The following is a 19,763-nucleotide window of genomic DNA, read 5'->3' as shown; positions in this document are numbered from 1 at the left end:
AAAATTTCGAAAATGAAAATACTCCATTTTATTGTGTGTATTGTGAGTGTGTGTGTGCGTTAGTTGAGCTTTTGTTTTCCTGTGATTTCAATGTGAAATTGGTTGTCTGTTGGTAGTGATTGCATTGAAAAAGTTAGTTTAATAGCGCATTTTCATTGGGATGTAGTAAAAGGCAGAACCACTAAAATTGAGTTGATATACATATATTCAATATTGAACATTTATTGAATGATGTGACAAGTTGGCAAACGAAACACTCAATTCGAAATTGAAAGATGTGCTGACAAGCAATGAATGTGATGTTTACGAGTTTTATCCGTCGATAGTTCATTCCATAAATTCCATTTCGATTCGGCAAACTTTTTTTTATGTACATGTTTAAAATTCGTTGAAATTTCATTGCGACTATTTTCTCATCTCTTTTACACGAACCATATAGTGTGTGTTTTTTTTTTAAATTCACGAATGGTTTGCCTTTTCCAGTAAGCTCACCGATAATCGCCTTGAGCATTTTTTGGCTAGTGTTCGGCATTTTGAAAACATCCATTAAATGAATGGAAAATAAAAACTTGTGTATGCCATCGTCGATTTTCAGTCATTAATATAGTTTTATACTCTCGCATATTTATTAACATCTTAGCACTAAATTCATTGTAAATCTAGTAATCTACATGCAAGACGTATCGCCTCATGGTCGAGCGGTTTGAAATTCAAGGCGGAAAAAATAAACCAGTAAATGGTGTAAATTGCTTGAACCGCAGACATCATAAAAATAGTTTACGTTTTGCGTAGATGTTTTTAGTGCTTTTTTTCCATAGCTGCTGCCATTTTCAAGAGTATCCTTTGCCATATATTTACTATATATTTTCACAAATTACACATCCACAAGAATCGTTTGTGCGAGAGTTTTCAATTCAAGTTTTGTTGCTGTTGATGTTTTGTTTTGGAATTCATGTTGGTGCATAGAGCTATTGCTGACTCATGGAGAAAATAAACTCATAAAAAAAAATTGAAACCGATGAATGGGCAAAGTCTCGCCATTTTCGGTATTAAACCAACATATTCTCATACTGACCTTTTAACGACAATGGAATGAGTGGTGGTTTTGAAACAATAAATTCTCCGAATATAAATCAAAATCAAAATCAACAACTGTTCGGTTACACACTTCATTCCAAACATTTAATATCATGAATGAATCAGCAAAACAGCTTCGCACTCCACTTGCTGTGGAATTTCAAGAAAAAACACACACACACGCACACATACACTGTGCTGTCCGACATTTCTGAACTGAATGAAAAGTGGAAAATTACTATTTTCGAACATATTCATTTGAAGTGTTGACATTTGGTCTGAGATAATATCATTGGAATGGAAGCTAAGCCCCTCATCCAATTTAACCAAATAAATGGCAAATCGATTTCGAACTTCTCTCATGAATTCATATTGATATGAATTCGTTATAATGTACGTATCATGGAGTCTACACAATCGAAAAAAAAAAAAACAGCCAAACAATAAAAACAATGCGAAGAGAATTGTGTTTTATGGTCAATAACCATGAAATTCAATAAGCAGCAAATCAACAGACCAAATTTATTATTCATATGCGAAACAGCATCTATATATGTTCGTCCAATTCAGCATCCTAATTAATTAAAGAAAAAAAAACAGCATCACAAGCATATGAATTTAAACATAAATTTAACTGCGGTGCAATATGGTCAAAAGCAAGTGTCATCGTAATTTGTCATTGAGTGCAAAATTTATTAGCGATTTAATATATCAAAATGACAAGCGAAACGATCAGGCACTGTAGTATATCTTGAAAGCAATATGAAATAAGACGATGCAAACAAATCGAAACATCTGTTCGCACAAATTTCTCAAGACAGCCAAACAAACATGATTTCAACATTGGCCTGACAGTGAACTCTAATCTGCTTGCTTCATGTGATATATCTACATTACGCTTGAAGAACTTCCTCCGAAAAATGAAATAAAATCGAAAGAATGAAAGCGGTGAGTTCGCGCACACGTTTTTCACTTCTTTAAAATTTTATGTTTTCACCCCGACGAAATGTTTATCATCGAAAATGCAAAAAAAAAAACCAACATTCTCATGATTCACTAGAGATAGCAATCTAAAGAGTAGAGCAAACATCAGCAGCAACGTAGTAACAAAGCCAAAATGAAATTGAGTCGCATTTTGTAGTAGTTTTATGCAAACAAAACGGACGAAAAGTACGGTGGCAATTCACTTGAGAAAACTAGAAAAGTGTAAAGTCAAGGCGAACTCACGATTCATTCGGCCCCGTATGTATGTGACACTATTACGTTTATTTTGCATACATTAAACTATAAGGTTTTAACTTGACTTTGCCACCTCTCACTTTGTACCCATGAAGTGTTAACAGTTGAGTATATTTCGCATTTTTTGTTCCCCAGCTGCAACACACACACACACACACGCAGTCATTTTGTGATGTAATCTTTAAAAACTATCAGCAACAACAGCAGCAGTCACTGTCTCTACCCCCATACTGCTATCCCCGCTAGGGATGCAGTCGTATCCAAAAGATATATCGAGTGCTTTAACAGCATAATGCTGGTTCTTCATTTGATTTAACCAAAGATTGCCTCTTCATAGTAGAGTGTGCATAAAATGTAATTTATCTCTCATTCCAACCGAAACTTATGCATACCGTGCGAAATTCGGTCGGTAGAAATTTGAAAATCAAATATTTTGAATCCCGTCCTTCCTTTGCATTCTCATCATTCGCATAAATTTGTTCGTTTGTTATTGTTGATTTTGTTATAAATAGAATCCATTTTACTTGTACCATGACTATTAAAAAAAGATTTTTTGTTCAAACAAATGCAGCTTTCGAATTTTGTACGATGAGAAGGAGAAAGTGAGCGAACAACGGACGATTACAATTTAAATGGTGTGTGGCATGTTGCAATGCCTTTTCGAAAGCTTTTCCTCTGACTGCATATTCATCCCTGTTTTACTCACTTTCTGATTATTTTTAAAATCTTTTGAATGATCGCAAAGTGTTCGTATGTATGTGGCTTCATCTCAGGCTTTTCTTCTATGTACTGTCGACATTTCATGTCTGCTTCAGCTATATTGCTGTATCTCTGCATCTCTCTGCATCGAAATAGATGAATTAATTCCCCAAAAGCATTTCAAGTAGCGAACGATTTTTGGAATATATCCATTCATACATACCATCTAACTTGTGCCCGTACACACACACATGCTTCATTCAAATCGAAAAACATCCCATGGAACTCAACTCAAAATATTTGCCTTTACTTTTTCTTGTCAAATGTTTTGATATAATACTCGACACCAAAAACCGAAGAAGAGATATGTTAGTCTATTTGACTAGCTTCACACTGGCTCAATGACTTTAAAAGGATACAAGACCAAGGTAAATTGTGTTGGAAAAAGAGAATGTCGAGAATTTCATTAAAAAATATACACTATTATGGTGCAGTTTTGAAACTCAAAAGAGAGCCAGACACACACACACTCACCCACCCACACACATACACTTAGAGGGATTCACGTAAAGTATGTGAGATGTCGATGGAGTGCGGGCTATTGTATGTGACAGGCATTTATGTAACAATATTCATGAAAATTCACACATTACATGTTCCGCAAACAATAACGCCACTTGCGTTTGGTATCTTGATAAAACTAACAAACATGGACACAAACAACAACCAGCGACAGCCACATCACAACAACACCAAAACAGGATGAATCCTCCTCTCTAGTTATCTTTTTCACTCTTTTCCTCATTGCTTCACTTCTGCTTTGTTTTGGCGATGGATTTGTTTTGGTTTGCCATTCATGCCGTTTCTCTGCCAATACCAAGTTACTTCTCATCGCTTTCGATTTCTCTCTTTCTCTCTCTCTCTCTCTGTCGATTTTGTTGTGCGAAATTACTTGCTTAGAAACAAGTAAAACGAGATTTCGTTCGTATGCATTTAGTAAAGTCGTTATGCCACGGGGAAATATATTTACATGCTGTATATATGTGTGTGTGTGTGTGTCTAACAGTGTTTATGTCACAGCCATTTGGGAAATGAAAATGTATCAGCTCTGCCAACAAGTAAATCGGATTTCAGTCTGTGATAGAGACTCTAATATGAGTGCGAATTGACAAAGAAGAAGAATACTAACTTGGATTGTACGGATATGTGAGAAACTGTGATCTGTCTTTTGCCAAATGCTCAACCTTAATTTCATTCGGAAAACATGTGACCGTAACAAGACTCATTGAAATCAATCAACAAAAAGTGTCCATCATTTCGTTTCAGCAAGCAATGTCATCATACGACTTTGTGTGTCTGTCTGTTTGTGTCAGTGCGGAAATTTATTTCAGTAGATAATTTTGATTAAAAATGTCGTTTCAAGATTACGTGGGTGCATTATAAATGAATTTGCTACATTTTTGAAGTGAAGACATTTTAAAGTGAAATCATTCAATCGTTTCACTTTTTTTCTTTGAATTTCAATCGAGATGCTGTCAGCCAAACGCAGCCAAAGGATGCTTTAGCTGTGTGGATGATATAGCTTTTTTTTACTATATTAGTGAACGTGCTTCTTTTTATTTTGTTTCTGCATCGTTCATGTTCACACACACACACAGTAATCTGCTTGCACCGGTTACACAAAACGGATATTGAAAATGCAGCAAAAGGGGATTAAGGTTTTCTAATCGTTATGCTCGTTTTTATCAAAGAAAACGGCAAAAATAAACAACTGCAAAGCTGGATTGACACAAACGATAACTCATTATTGTTAACAAAGCCAAATATCCAAAGACAACACACAGGTACAAGCAATACAAGTGCCGGCCAACAACGAAATCAACCAACACATTGTGGTTTTTCGCTTCAACAAATGAAATTTCTTTTCTCTATTTTTCAGTGTGTTGATTTGGTTTATCAAAAAAAAAAAAAAGAGAGAACCCGAACGCACCACTACAATGTGCGGCCATGTTCTTAAAGTACAAAGGGAAATGTTGAGGTTTTGATTTATAGTTTTTGAACTTGTGCACATCGAACCGGAAACAAGGGTACATTGAAGGTACATGTAGTGTTTTTTTTGGTTCAGCACACTTTTTTTTCTCTCTATTCCGACTTTCTATTCTTGTTCCATTTTACCTTGATTTTTTTTTCGCCTATTTTGTCGCTCTGATTTTTCTCCACCGTTCTTTCTTCCGCACCTCTCTCTGGATCGGAAATAATTTCCACGGGAGCATATTTTTATTTAACGATGGATTTACACAAGCACTGATTTTTTCCGCTTCACTTCGATACTGGGTAGCACACGCTTAGGTGAGCTCAAATGATGAAATACTACTTGCATGTTGAAAGCGGGTATTGAAACGCTGATGGCAATGCAAATCGAAAGCAAACATCGATTCCAATCACACCATCCACGATAGATTGAACAAGTCGAACGAATTTCCTATCACCAATAGACAGAGAGATCTAGAGAGCGAAAGAACGAGAGAGATAAAAAAGCAAGCATATGCCATGCGCGTGCGGATACGGATACAGTAGAAGAAAATTATGCAAAACATGTAAAAAGGTACAAAATTCGAGAATTGATGGTGATTTTGATACACTCTTGCCACACATTTATACCGATCAACAAGTTTCGTTCTGTCTTTATCTGACTTGGCAACCACTACATCACAGATGTAGAGCACAACTCGATGGACAAAAGAAATTTTTGCCAGATGCAGAAAGAATAAGCAACAACAGAAAAAAATCGACGTGGTCGAATAATAAAATGAAAAATAGCAGAAACGAATGGAAAATTTGTAGCAATAAAGCTTAAACACACAAAAAAACGCACACAAAGTGAATCCATGGGAAGAGAAATGTGGACAAAGGTGGTTATTTTTGCTTTCTTTGTGCAAAAATGTCTCAAGTGAGATGTTTTTTTTTCTGCCACAAACGAACATAATAATTGCAAGTTTTCATCGAGTGTTCTTCTTTTTTTCTGTAATATGTTTTCTTCTGTTTAGAATTCAGTTATAATGAATGAATGTACCTTCAATGTATTTTTGTCGTTTTGCCAACATTTGCCATTGAATTTGCAAGCATCTCTTGAGCTTTGACCTGATTTCATTTTCAAGTACTTCAATTGAAATAAAATTGAAAGCGGACCGTTTTCATTCACATGAAATTTCCCTGCAAATTTAATATAGAGAGAAATGATTCATATCTGCCAAAATACAGTTTTACATCGTTGGAAACTTAGTGCTGCGCAAAAGTAATATTTCTCAAACTCTTCAATATCTTTGACGTGAATATTAGGATATGGCAACAATGTTGTTGCATAAAAAATATGGTTGCATCTTAGATTTTTTAATTAGTTGATGCTCTAAAATTCAATTGAAATTTTGATTTTCATTTCACAATATTTTACTATCAAAAAGCACATTTTTACAGTCGATGAATGTAAATATTAAAATTCATGTCACATTGAAATTTCTTGATGGAGTTGAAAATGGAAAAGTCGAGAGAGAAAATGTATGCGCGAGTGTGTGTGTCTTTCATCACATCCGCGAATCGGAAAATAAATGATTTCGTGCAGTCAAGTTGCCAGCGAAACTATCATCATCATTATCATCATCATCGGCAGCTAAGCAATAAATTCCAATCAACTTCAGCTGCCATATATCATGTGTGTAAATTCTGTCGACTTTCAGCGCCGCAAAGTCACGGATACCAAACCACCCAAGCTAAATGGAAGCGTCGTTGTATCTACGTGTATGAATATGAGAGTATATCGCCCGTTCATGTTTTGTTATTGAAGAAAAAAAAAATTATGAGTTTTTGTTACTTTGAAGATCCCGAAGCGTATTCCGTTCATGGTATCTGTCATAATATTATAAATATATGAACTTAACGTTTTAAATGGAAATAAACAAATCGCAGAGTGTGCACTGGAAAATGTTCGAATGAAAAATCTTATTTACTTTGCGATGGCAACTAGAAAACGGAATCAATGTTGTAAAACGTCGATAAAACTAAAACTACCGTTATAAAAGAGTTTGGAAAATTCGGTGCCGAGAATTTGATTCGATAGTGCGATTCTTTTTTCGGTTTCTTTTTACGACTTAAATAAAACTAGGTAAATCGTTTCGAAATCTATTTTCCAAATGAAAAGTTTTCTTACAAAGTTTAAGTTTGTTTTCTGAAGTGCTGCGTGTATGGATCAAAAGTGAAGCCGTTGGCCGATTAACAGCTATTCAAGTAATTCAATATGTATCCAAGTTGCAATTCAACGTATGTCTTCTGCCTTTCATACAGAAAATGAATTAAGATTTTCGATTCGATTAATGCATAAATTTTTAACCGTTTATTATCTCGTCGGTTTAAAGTTAAACGATTATTTTGCTCATGGATTTTGATTGAATCGTTAAATAAACCCCACAACATTTGGTGGATAGTTTTGGAGTTTAAGATAAGTCTTTTCATATTTTCATCTGGTTTCAATCGACCGCAATGTAAAAAAGCATCGTAAATTTAACCATTTGGTTTATGCGGTGTATGAGAGAAACTTTAAGTCGTTTGTTGACCGAATGCATATCGAATCGAAAAAAGATTATACAGTTCCCAAATGGATTGACTAAATTTTTCATTCCAAATGCATAAGTGTGTTTGCTTTGGCGGGAGTTTGCTCTTGCAAACATAGAATTTATGATGATTGCTGTGAATATATAGCTGTTATCACACCAGTTCATCCAACGAAATACCCAATAAAATACGAAGAATACGCACAATTTTATTAAATTCATAACCAACCAAACGAAATGTTGTGTAGAATTGTCAAAACGTTGTGGGTACAGTCAACTTATGTGTGCTATTGTCGATTTTCAACACACTCCCCCATCTCTCTCTCTCATTTCTCCCAGCTTTTTAAGCTTTATACAATTCCAAAGTTGTTATTATCAAATAACAGAATAAAGTTAGTTCATTGTCGTCAAGAAAATTGACGATGCTTTCGTGTGTTAATTGCATGGCTTTGGTTTGAAAGCACGCATGAAATTTATTTAATGCTCTCTTCAACTATTTATTACTTGGTTCGTCTGCTAGCGTGCTTTCTAATCGTTCATTTCGTTACTCTTCTTAAATGCAAAAAAAATCAAAATGAACGCAAATAATGATCATGAAACTTTAATACGATTTCCTTCGTTGAAAAAGTTACCAAAGAATAAAAACAATTTGATGAATTCAATGAATTCCTTCGAAGAATGATGGTAAAGTAACAGATGTTGAAATCGATCATTATCATTGGCGTCATTATTATATTATACGCAGAAATGAATAAAGCACCGAATAAACGATGACATTCAATGGGAATTGCAACTGAATTCCAAGTGCTCAGAGGATAATAAGCGATTCATCGAATTGAATGCCATAAATTAAAAATCAAGCAAATCCTTTCGACACAGCATAAATATTTTATGGCTTAATACATATACCGTTCAGAACGTAATAATTTCATCGGCATTGTTGTTGGTGCCGCCGTCGCTGCTGGATGAATGATAAATTTGAAAAAATCAGCTGCACGCTCTCATGTCGATGTGTGTGTAATTTTATAATCTTCACATGATGAAACAATGAAGTATCTACAATGTAGAATTTTACATATATCGATTGTTAATAAATTATATAAAATATCTATAATAATTTAGAGATTAGCATTTAATTGAATTTGAGACATTATATAGCTTTAAATCTATTTTGAATGCATAACGTAGCTGAAATCCATTTACTAGTACTAACATTTTACGCTTTATAACTCCACTTGGATTATTTTTGTGTTATAACTTACCATCTATTTTGTGATGTGAATTTTTTTAAATTATCATTGTTTTTTTTAAATACAGAATATTTTCCCCATCAACAATTTTAAAACCAAAACTTTCGAAAAAAGAAATTGTTTGACCAAACAAGTGTGTGTTCGTATTTTTTCCAGACATGAAGTACCAGTCACTAGTCAACCAATCACAATCGTGCACATGGACGATGACATTGTGGTTGTTAATAAACCGGCATCAATTCCAGTAAGTGGCTTAAACGACTGCCATTTTATTGAGTATTTCTTTTATTAATTTGATTATTTTTCATTTTTTTAATATAAACATTACTTTTTTTATATTATAATTGTAAAATTTGAACTGTGTCAGTTAATATTCTGTTGATACACTTTTCGATGGAACATGAAAATTTCATCGATTTAATTTGCACAAACAAAATTATAACACAATCAAAAATGCAATGATTTTACTGAACTCGACATGGAAATTGAATCGATGAAATATTCATTTTTGTTTAAATGGCATTTTTCATGCTTCCAAATTACCTTTACAACCCGTAGCAAACGACAAAAAAATTCCTACAAAACAGACTTATATCACAAAAACGTTCCTAAAAAATGTAGTTCTATACTTCACAAAATGATGCACACTGTACCACTGTTCATAATTGAAGCACACATTTTGTGCAAAGTTATTCAGCACTCGAATGATGAAATTACAGAAAAATCTCCAAATTGATTCGTCAATTTTTACCGGTCAATTTCGTATGATTTCGTGTGAAATAATTTTATCAAAATCAAAATTTCTCATTTTCCCATTGATTGGACGGAGCTTTTTCTGTAATAGCACAACAATTTTACTTAAAATTAATAGCAAAAGCATTTCATTCATTCAATTTTGCTTTTGATCAAATCATAAAGTTCCAATGATGCTTTTTATTTGTAAAAAAAAATCATTTTTCAATTGAATCACGAGAAATGATTATTATTTGATTCAATTCGTTGATTTAAAATTAATGTGAGAGTTCAATTCAATTGAATTTTTCATATTTGTGGCGTTAATCAACTCACAGTAGTAACCATCGTATGGAAATTTCATTTATTTTTTCATATTTTTTCCGGGCCATAATTTATGGTCAAAAATTGGGCGTATGCGCGACAAAAAATGACACAGCTAATTATTCCAATTTAACGGCCAGCAATTGAATTTGCGTTAAGTGTTCAAGAGTAAAGAGTGAAGCGTTTAAAATACGAAAGTTAAATGTAAATAATGATATATCGTGGCATTCTCTCTATTAAATGTATTGGCCCAAAAGATAAAATTGAATAAAAGTATTTATTGCTGCTTTGTCATTGAATGGCCCAAATTTATTTCAATCGTTACCCATTTACATTGTGATTGAAAGGAATTATTTTAAAGTTAATAATAATAAAGTAAACCTTAATTATTTTCACTTAATCATGCAATAAATAAACGAACATAAACTTTCATCAATCCGACCAAAATATTAATTTTCCGTGAACACACACGAAATGCAATTCAATTATAATATCCAAACAATACACGGAATACGTCAAAGTTCTAGACGAAACATGTGTATGAATACAGTTTTGGAGAAGGTTGAATGTTTTCATAGTTTCGCCGTTTTATTCACATTCCATATACAATAAGTTGTTTGAATTTCTCGTGAATATCTCTCTCATTTCTAAATGTCGCCATCGTAGCCGTAACATAAACATCGGTTGCCATTGTGACACCCATTGAAAATGAGCTTATTTAATTTATCGCACTAAATATACTGAATTATTCGAATTAATTACAGATCTACTTATCTGAGATTTTGTATACGGTACAAACATGGTTGAATTTTCAACAAACATTCCGACACTATTCAAAATGCGATGTTATTGCATGCAATAAATTAAATTCCATTTTCCAAGCGCTATTGTTAACGCGCATTTTCAATTCACAACCTTATTTAATAGGATGTATTATGAAGTGATAACTCAGCGATATAGAAGTGAGAAATGAAAAATTGTTCATAGCAAGCGCATGAAATATTTTTCACTTGCTTGCATTCACAATATTCTATACGAAAAATATCCGTATACAATTTGAAAAATGTGTGCGGAAATGAGAATTACGAAAATAAATATTAAAATTAAGTCGAAAATTTCTTGGCATCAACACGCTAATCAAATCGAAACTAAAAAAAAAAAAACAGAAATGGCCCGGCCCTTGCTCCCTTCTATCTCTCTTACACACTTGGTGGATAAAGGATTTGAAAACGAACGAGCTATCATTTGCTTGTTTAATCCGTTTGCAGCTATGATACATAGTCTCTCAACGCGAACCGGAACGACCATTTGTTTTCCTGTAATGAACACACGCACAATGCGCTGGCACCATCAATTGAAGTAGCAAATTTATTGCTTTTGAAAATCGGTTGCCAGTCCATTTGTTTTGCTATGTTTTGTGCTTGTTCAATGTATTTTGTGTGTGTGTGTGTGTCGGTGCAAGTATCTGTTGTGTATCGCTTCTGGCTCTTGTACACAATGAATCAGACAGCAAAGGTCCTAAACAATAACAAGATTTTGCTCACGCTCAAAAACATAAACATTATGATGCCGTTTCAAGAGTGTATTCAAGCAAATTTATTATAATAAGCGTATTCCGTAGGCAATCATAAAATGTACGCCATCACAACAACTGTGTGTCATCTCATGAATGAAAAGTGGGCCGTCGAAATATTATGGGACTCGAATTGTGTAACATCAGCGACGCGACGACGTTAAATACATTTCGAGAAGACCAGTATTTAGAAGTTGTCATCGTTATCGAAAATACCCTTGGTGTACTTTTTAGTGTGAACAAAACAAGAGACACACAAAAAAGCACGAACACGTTGTCTGACTTTCTGTGTTCAGCATCTATGATGCGCACAAGAATGAGATAAAATAAATATTTGATGTGTACACATGAATCGGGTTACTTTCAAGTTGAATCATGTTGACTTTCTCGCCACTCTAATTGTGTGTACTCGTCGAGTACTATTCGAAAAGCATTCTTCATCACCGAAGTTTTAGATTTATTTCAAGATTTTTTTTTACTTATTTGCGATACGGTCAATTTCATCTTCATAATAAATAAATTGCTATTTTAATGACGATAAAATACTCACTATTTACTTTATGCGAACAATTAAATAAACAACATTGAAGCTCTTTTTATTAAAACACGACAATTTATAAATAGTATCGCTTCAAATGAGTCATCATTCGTTGAAATTTACTTCAGATTTCTCCTTATTCGATGATTTAAGCCCATTTTCTATGATGACTCCACTCGACCCAAATTATTACGATATTTGATTTTTTACATCGCATTAAAAGACTCACCATTTCTTGAATGATTTTCATAGTGAGACCGAATGAAATTTTCAACTTATTTCTGCACGAACAATTGCCTACGGGTGGCTATTAATCGACTTTGCTCAAGTGAAAGACATTGCTCGAAATATAGCAATTTTCACTTAATGCATTATTAATATTTTCAAAAGTATTCGGATTTCTTTGCATGAAGGATTCTATTAATGTTACTAATTTATAATGCTTTCCAAACATTTTTCCTCCTGATTTACCCCAAAATTGTCTAATTTTTTCAAATGAATTTTCAATTTTATAATAGAAAGATAATTTAAAAGAGTCGTCAATTCTTTACAAAAAGGACGATCAAAAATATTTCGCTAAAATAAATATAGAAATGTGTGTGTGTCGATTAGATGTATCATTTCTGTCTTCATGTTTGTTCGGGACTCATACATATTCCTTTTGTATCTTTGTTTATTTATTTTTTTGGTATGTGTTTATTGAACTGTGACATCGAAACCACACATACGGAATGAACTTGAATGCATACCAAATTCGAAACCACAAATAAACGAAACCGAAAATAAAAATCTGTACAAACAAACCTAAAACAAACTGAATACAATCAGACATGAGACGCCCGTTTTAGATCATCCAATCAAAATAATCCATATTGACAACGACCTTATTGTCTTGGATAAACCGAGTTCGATGCCGGTGAGTAAAATACAGACGAAACGATATGCACACAAAAACTATGATGACGCACATCATTGTAAACCCCCCTTATTCCAACGTTGCTAAAAAAAACAATCGAATTAAAACTATCGGTTCGCTTGAACAAATCAAAATCATTTGTGTCTAATCATAATAACACCAAATAAACGTTGAAACACGTGTTCATTCACAAATTATCTAATTTAACAAAAAAAATGTGTTTAGCTTATTGAGAAAATATAATTGCATGATGAAAAATTAGTCCGAAAAGGGGAAAAGAGTAAAAAAATCGTTACTCAAGCTCCTTGTGAACAAAAAAATCACTTTGAAGTTGGAGATCTTAACTTGTGGAAAATGTAGGGTACATCAAAAATAAACCTCATTTTATTAATTATTTTCTCTCAATTAACGTAATTGCCTATGCATTACGCTCGACGGCGCTTGACGCATTAGATGAATGTGCATATTTTTCTTTCATTTTCTTTATATTTGTTTACATCGATGTTGTTGCACAGACTCCATTTTACCCGCACAATGGTTAATGGCACGAATGCCCTGCTGTCTATTTATTTACATTAGCTTTCTTCCTTTTCTCCAATTCCGTTTTATTTATTTCCGTTCACCAACGATGATTAAATACATTATTACACACTTTATGTTCTCTCTCTCTCTCTCTATCTCTCTATTTGCCCTCAAATGTTCTTCTCGTTGTTAGTATTCTACTTTGAGTAGAAAATATTTGCAATCGAAAGAGAAATATGGCCGTATACTTTGTCTATACATACACACACATACAGTAAGAGTTATAGTAATTCCATATGCATAGCACACATTTGACGACGGGGGGTTGGGTATGAATTTGATCTGATTTTATGATAAATCCATGGAAAATATATTTATGGCACTCTTGACTCAATTACTCGTTCACTTCTCTGTTTATATGGAATTTAATGGATTTATATGAAGAGAACAGCACGCAATGTTGTAGCAAAAATTCCGTCAATAAAATAGATTAAAAGCGAAACGAAGCGCTTCGATTTAAGTTGGAATACGCTCAATAGATAAAACCTTGAAGCGCGCGCTTGAAATATGTTTTGAATTTTTGATATCGTGTTAAAAACTTTCAATCATTTGTACTCCTTCGCCTTAAAACTTCGCAGTCATTACTATTTCGACAACAATTCGAGCGAAATAAAAGATATATGTGTCAGAAGCAATGAAAACATCCCCGGAAAATTGGATTTCCTGCTCTACAATGCACCACATTAAATCAGTCGCATTCAGTTGAAATTGGTTCCATGTACAAGTATTGTGTGATGAGGCAATTTGGCTTTTGAATGAAAACGAGTGAAGTGAATCGTGTCAAATTCATAAAACTACATTTCAAGTGTCATCGATCGGTTACAATTCATTATGGAGACACTGTCTGTAGAGAATTGAACCAAAGAAGGTTAAATTTTAAGTCCAAAATGAATTCAAGCTACATCAAGCTTGGAAGCACTATAGAAGCATATTTGTCAAATATAATTTGGATAGATTTCACAATATACCCAAATATCAAAGTTCATTGCGTTTCAAACTGATACTTTTTGATTAATATTAAATCCTTCTCCAAATTTACTTGCGCCAGTAACATAAAAAAAAAAAACGATTTTCGAATATGGTGCGGTTCCTGATTTCGTGCACTCCAAACTGAAATCACACTTAGTTAAATGTCGGATGTGCGTGATTACGACAAGAAATGCCACATAAGCAAGTCTAAGTAAACGCACGTGTATCTTATTATAATTGAACTTTTAGTAGCACTTACTTAACAAAATGACAACTACCGAAAATGTTCGGCACGTGAGAAATAACAATTGAAGTGTCAATGCTAGAGGACAAAAACACACACACACACGCACATAATGACAATCGGTATGGAATGCCTATAGCATCAATGTTAAATACTAAACACGTTTGCAACGCAATTGTCCATGGTACGATTTATCGGAATGAGCATGAATTCGAATCGTGATAATACACAACATGTTCTTAAATTATATCTCATGTTCTCTCCATCTCTTTCTCTCGCCTGAGCTATTTTCATTGTAACGATGGAATTTTGATAATTATTTATTCATCTTCAGAGAATTTCCAACTAAAATTTCATTCTCGTTTTGCCGCACACACACAGACACACTGTTCAAGTGCTCGTTTTGTGAACATTTAAATTATCTCCTTTGCATTTCGGTATCAAACAGTAACAACAATAACAACATCAAGCAGCCAACTATCAATTAGAATGGCAAAATGCTATATGAGAAATGTCAGACGTGTATTTTCTCTCTTTAGCACAAAACCACACTTACACAAAGACATCTAGAGCCCACTAATGCGATGTACAAATACGAAATTCGCTTCAGTTTCAATTTCTGTGCTTCGAGAGAAGGCACAACGATTTAAATTCGAAATTGGCGGTGACATCGCTTTTCCCATTGCATAACCGAATTCAATATGTTTCAAGCAAATTTAAACAGCACAATAAGAAATCACATCCAAGACCGCATACACTCTCAGTCTTCTTCTCTCACTCACTCACACAGTCTGGCGTTTACGTATTGAATATTTCGAATTGTGCCGACATTGTGCTTTTACATTCAGATACATACAAACACTACAACCGAACCGACACCGCAAAATTAATAAGCAAACACAGTACATTAATTTTATTCTACCTTTATGCTCTATACTAAACCAAATCCCAAATATAATGTTACCCGGCATGTGAATATGTTTAGAAAATTGTCTTCATGCCTGTTTCTCAACTCTTGTTCAGTCTTCTCGCTCTCTCTTTTTCTCTCTTTTTCACACAAACTTTCGACCAAACTCTTTCTCAAGCCCAAACACAGTACATCGTTCTTATTGTGTATACATTAACGTGTTTTCAAATTGTAAATTTGAATCGTTTTCCGTTTTAAACATTGTACAGTCGAGAGCATGTTTGTGGTCTTAAATTAAATAAATAAAAGTTATAACGAAAATCGTTTTGAGAACCAAACAAACCGGAAACCATTTCCTCAGTGTGTGTTTCTCTACCGTCCGCCTATTTCTCATTTATTTTCTTGATTTTACTTAAAAAATATGCCGTTTCACCTTTTGCTTCGAAATGGCATTTTGCTTCCAACCGCAACGAAGAAAAAACGCAGTTCTCGTCTTCAAGTCCTTCGGAAGTTCTTCCTAAATTGTCGTCTCTCTCTCTCGTCGCCAGACATCGACAAAAACTAAATGAAATATATAACATTTACATATGAAAAGCGCGTTTAACTCGTGCACCAACATTCAATTTCCAGCATTTCAGAATGCGTTGTGAAAATAAATGGAAAATAAATTTTCAAACTTGGCATCGGCGTCCGATGTTGAAAGGCATAACGAAGATCGAGCGCACTGCGAATAGCATTTCTATATGGGAAGAGACGCGTGTGTGTGTGTGCATATAAATTTTTATGGTCATGTGTTTATTACGCGTAAACAGTAGTTCATTTATATATTGTCGCAACTTAAACACTTTCTTGACTGATGAATGCGCCGCGCCGGTTTTGCAATACAAAGTTTCAAAAGGAAATCATATGGGGAGGGTAACATGAAGCTTTTTGAATATGTCATTAATGTTTGCCATAGCCGATGGCAGGTTACATTTTCAATGGACAATCAAGTTTCGAGGTAAATGGCAAACCAAAGCGAGCACACCGAATCCCCACTCTATAAAATTACTTTTGGCGGATTAGCACAATGATGTTGCAGTTGATACTCTGCTGAACGACAATGTGCTGCAAAGTTAATTTGATGAGTATCATGCGATAGTTCAAACTAAATGTGATTAAACAAAGTAAAACTGCAACTGGATAGAAATTGTTTTTTTTTTTTGGACAGGGGAGGGGGAGGTATGTAGAAAGTTTTGTGCCATTACAAAATTGACTATTTGCATGGTTCATATGTCGAATTGTATAAATGTATTAGATAGAAACGTGAGAGATTTATGATGTGATGCGAAATGCATTTCTGTGCGTATACTCAATACATTGTATTATAATGTAAAGGTAACTCAACAGAGCACGCACACATACATTGTTACAAATATGTCGTGCAAAAATCTATGTCTAATATACGGAACAAATGACATATACGAAATACGAACATGAAATGTTGTTTTCGTTGACATTTCTCGGTGTGACTTGGGCTGAAAAGAGTATTCAGTACGTTAGTACCCCTTTGAATTTGAATCTGCACCATTTATTGCACAAACAATACAAGTTGCATTGGAATGTTAAGTTCTTCGTTGCTCTTTCAAAATTAACAAACCATGTCTGTGTGCGTTTGAGGCACAAAAGAAAACCTTCAATACGATTAATGGTATGGGAAGCAGCATGTCTCTGTGTGTGTTTTCAGGCCACAGCATCAATGATATGCGAAAGCATTCTCAAAGTGTCTGGCACATATGTTGTTCACTTTCATTAATTTAAAGCGCATTTACACGGGCCCTTGTTCATTCATTGTTCGCATCTCGGGTTTGGATTTGAATTCGGATATGAAACGAGAGAGAGAGAGAGAGAGAGAGAGAGAGAGAGAGATGGAGATAGAGGAAGAAAGCGAAACAGATGTGTGTTTACATGCACGTGTTGAATCACACTTTTCTAACCAGTCAATGCTGAACCTAGTGCTGAACACACACACACATTCGGTTCAAGACATAAAGAAGCGTTATATCGTAAAATGATCATTCCTTTGGCCATAAATATTTTTGACCTCAATGTTATTTACACGTGATACCTACGCAAAAACCGATGATAATAGCGATTCCACTTTAGTTATGAGCATTTCCAAACGAATTATGGCCGCAATAAAAATGTATCGTGCAAATGTTTGCTTGCGCCCCTTAAGACTGCGCCGTTCATTGTGGTGGGTGGGTATGCATGTGCTGTAAAAACTAGTAGTTTTTTGTTAGTTCAAGACAATAGAGAGTTAATTGCAACTACCAGTCTATGTATTTTGGATAGATATCCATCCGAGATATTTTAGAATATCTGGATATTTAACGCAACTGCACAAGGCCAGAGCTGTGTGCGTCTCACATATAACCTACGTTATGTCGCTACACGAAAAATACAGACACAGTGTGACTGTGTACGTGCGGCACTTGATACACATATACGTAGCGACCTACCGTAGATTCTATTTGCGATGCAAACAGCTCTGGCACTGTGCAGTTGCGTTGAATATCCAGATATTCTAAAATATCTCGGATGGATATCTATCCGAAATACATAGACTGTATATCCAGATATTCTAAAATATCTCGGATGGATATCTATCCGAAATACATAGACTGTATATCCAGATATTCTAAAATATCTCGGATGGATATCTATCCGAAATACATAGACTGTATATCCAGATATTCTAAAATATCTCGGATGGATATCTATCCGAAATACATAGACTGGCAACTACTGAATGTGTATATCGTTGAATGAAAACTTTTATAATATTTCGCCACAACAAAAAAAAAAGGTAAACAAAAATCAACTCTCTCGGAGTTTAATGCGCGCGATAATCCTAAACGAAACGAACGTAATTTGATGTATATAACATCAGTTGTCAGAAAGTTGTAAATTCAGGCAAATGATAAATGCGTCAATCAAAGAATTAGCTTACTACACTTTTATGCATCGCCACAGGCGGTCTTCCAATGTCAAAAGTTTGAAACTTGGCAACGAAACAACCAAATGTTGCAACACAAAATACACAGTCAATACAGACACACACATACAACAAAAACAAATTGCAAAAATTATCTTAATAATCACAAATGAAAGTCACTGCTGTTCACACACATAAATGGAAAATACGAATTGCCTGTCCGTATATGTAATGCACAAACAAGCTGCAAAATTATTTATTCAGCAAATGTGATTAAATAGCAAAGGAAATGGCTTTCAGCATTTCCAACTTGGCTTCAATTTACTGAAACACACTAAATGGTACGAGTATAGAATGAACTGGTAATTCGATTGTAACGGCGCTTTCGATTTTGAAATAGATCAATTATCATAAATTCAACACTTATGGTACGATAAAATAATGGGAATGATCTTTTACGCTAATTGTGAATACTTGAAAATTTAATGCTTTTGCTTAGTGTATTCAATTTGAGTGCTTTGGTTACGAGTGCAATTAGGAAATGTTCTCAAGAACCTTTTTTTCTATACAAGAAAAAAGAAATAGCATAAATTTAATACCCCTCTTCACAACTTCCAATCCTTTTCTCCATCCAACTGTATTCAATCAATGAAAAAGCAATGAAAAGAAAATAACAATGCATTAGAGATCCAAGGCATTTATCTGAGTTTTTAGAAAATTACATTTTTCCAAATATCGATATGCACTCTAACGAAATTATGTTTTTTTCTTTCTCTTTCTGTTTTCGTTGCTTTTCTTACATTCATATTAGGTACATCCATGTGGGCGATACCGTCACAATACGGTGGTTTTCATTTTGGCAAAGGAATTCAATTTGAAAAATTTACGAACAATTCACCGTTTGGATCGTCTTACGTCAGGCCTTTTGTTATTCGGTCGCAGTCCAAAGAAAGCACGTCAAATGGAGCATCAAATCCGAAATCGTCAAGTGCAAAAGCAGTATATGTGTCGTGTTGAAGGTGATTTTCCTGAGTAAGTACAAGCAATTCGTTGAAATACAAAGACATACACATGTTCGTACATTTCACACACACACACACACACACACACACACACACACACACACACACAC

The 19,763-nt window shown here is 34.2% G+C and overlaps 1 protein-coding gene across 2 annotated transcripts in view; it reads left to right on the top strand.

Annotated features, from left to right (window-relative positions):
* The window catches only part of LOC116337254 (RNA pseudouridylate synthase domain-containing protein 2-like), a 212,483-nt gene that overhangs the window by 184,090 nt on the left and 8,630 nt on the right, over positions 1-19,763 (top strand). For both annotated transcript variants that reach the window (XM_031761666.1, XM_031761665.1), the window contains 2 exons: positions 9,026-9,113; positions 19,443-19,663. In XM_031761666.1, coding sequence (XP_031617526.1) covers positions 9,026-9,113; positions 19,443-19,663 — 309 coding nt within the window. The remainder of the gene's footprint in view (positions 1-9,025; positions 9,114-19,442; positions 19,664-19,763) is intronic.

The sequence above is a fragment of the Contarinia nasturtii genome, unplaced genomic scaffold, assembly GCF_009176525.2.
Source record: "Contarinia nasturtii isolate CC-2019 unplaced genomic scaffold, AAFC_CNas_1.1 Cnas_scaffold_220, whole genome shotgun sequence".
NCBI classification, from domain to species: Eukaryota; Metazoa; Arthropoda; class Insecta; order Diptera; family Cecidomyiidae; genus Contarinia; species Contarinia nasturtii.
Note: the sequence above shows the minus strand (reverse complement) of the source record. Positions and strands in the feature narration are given on the sequence as shown.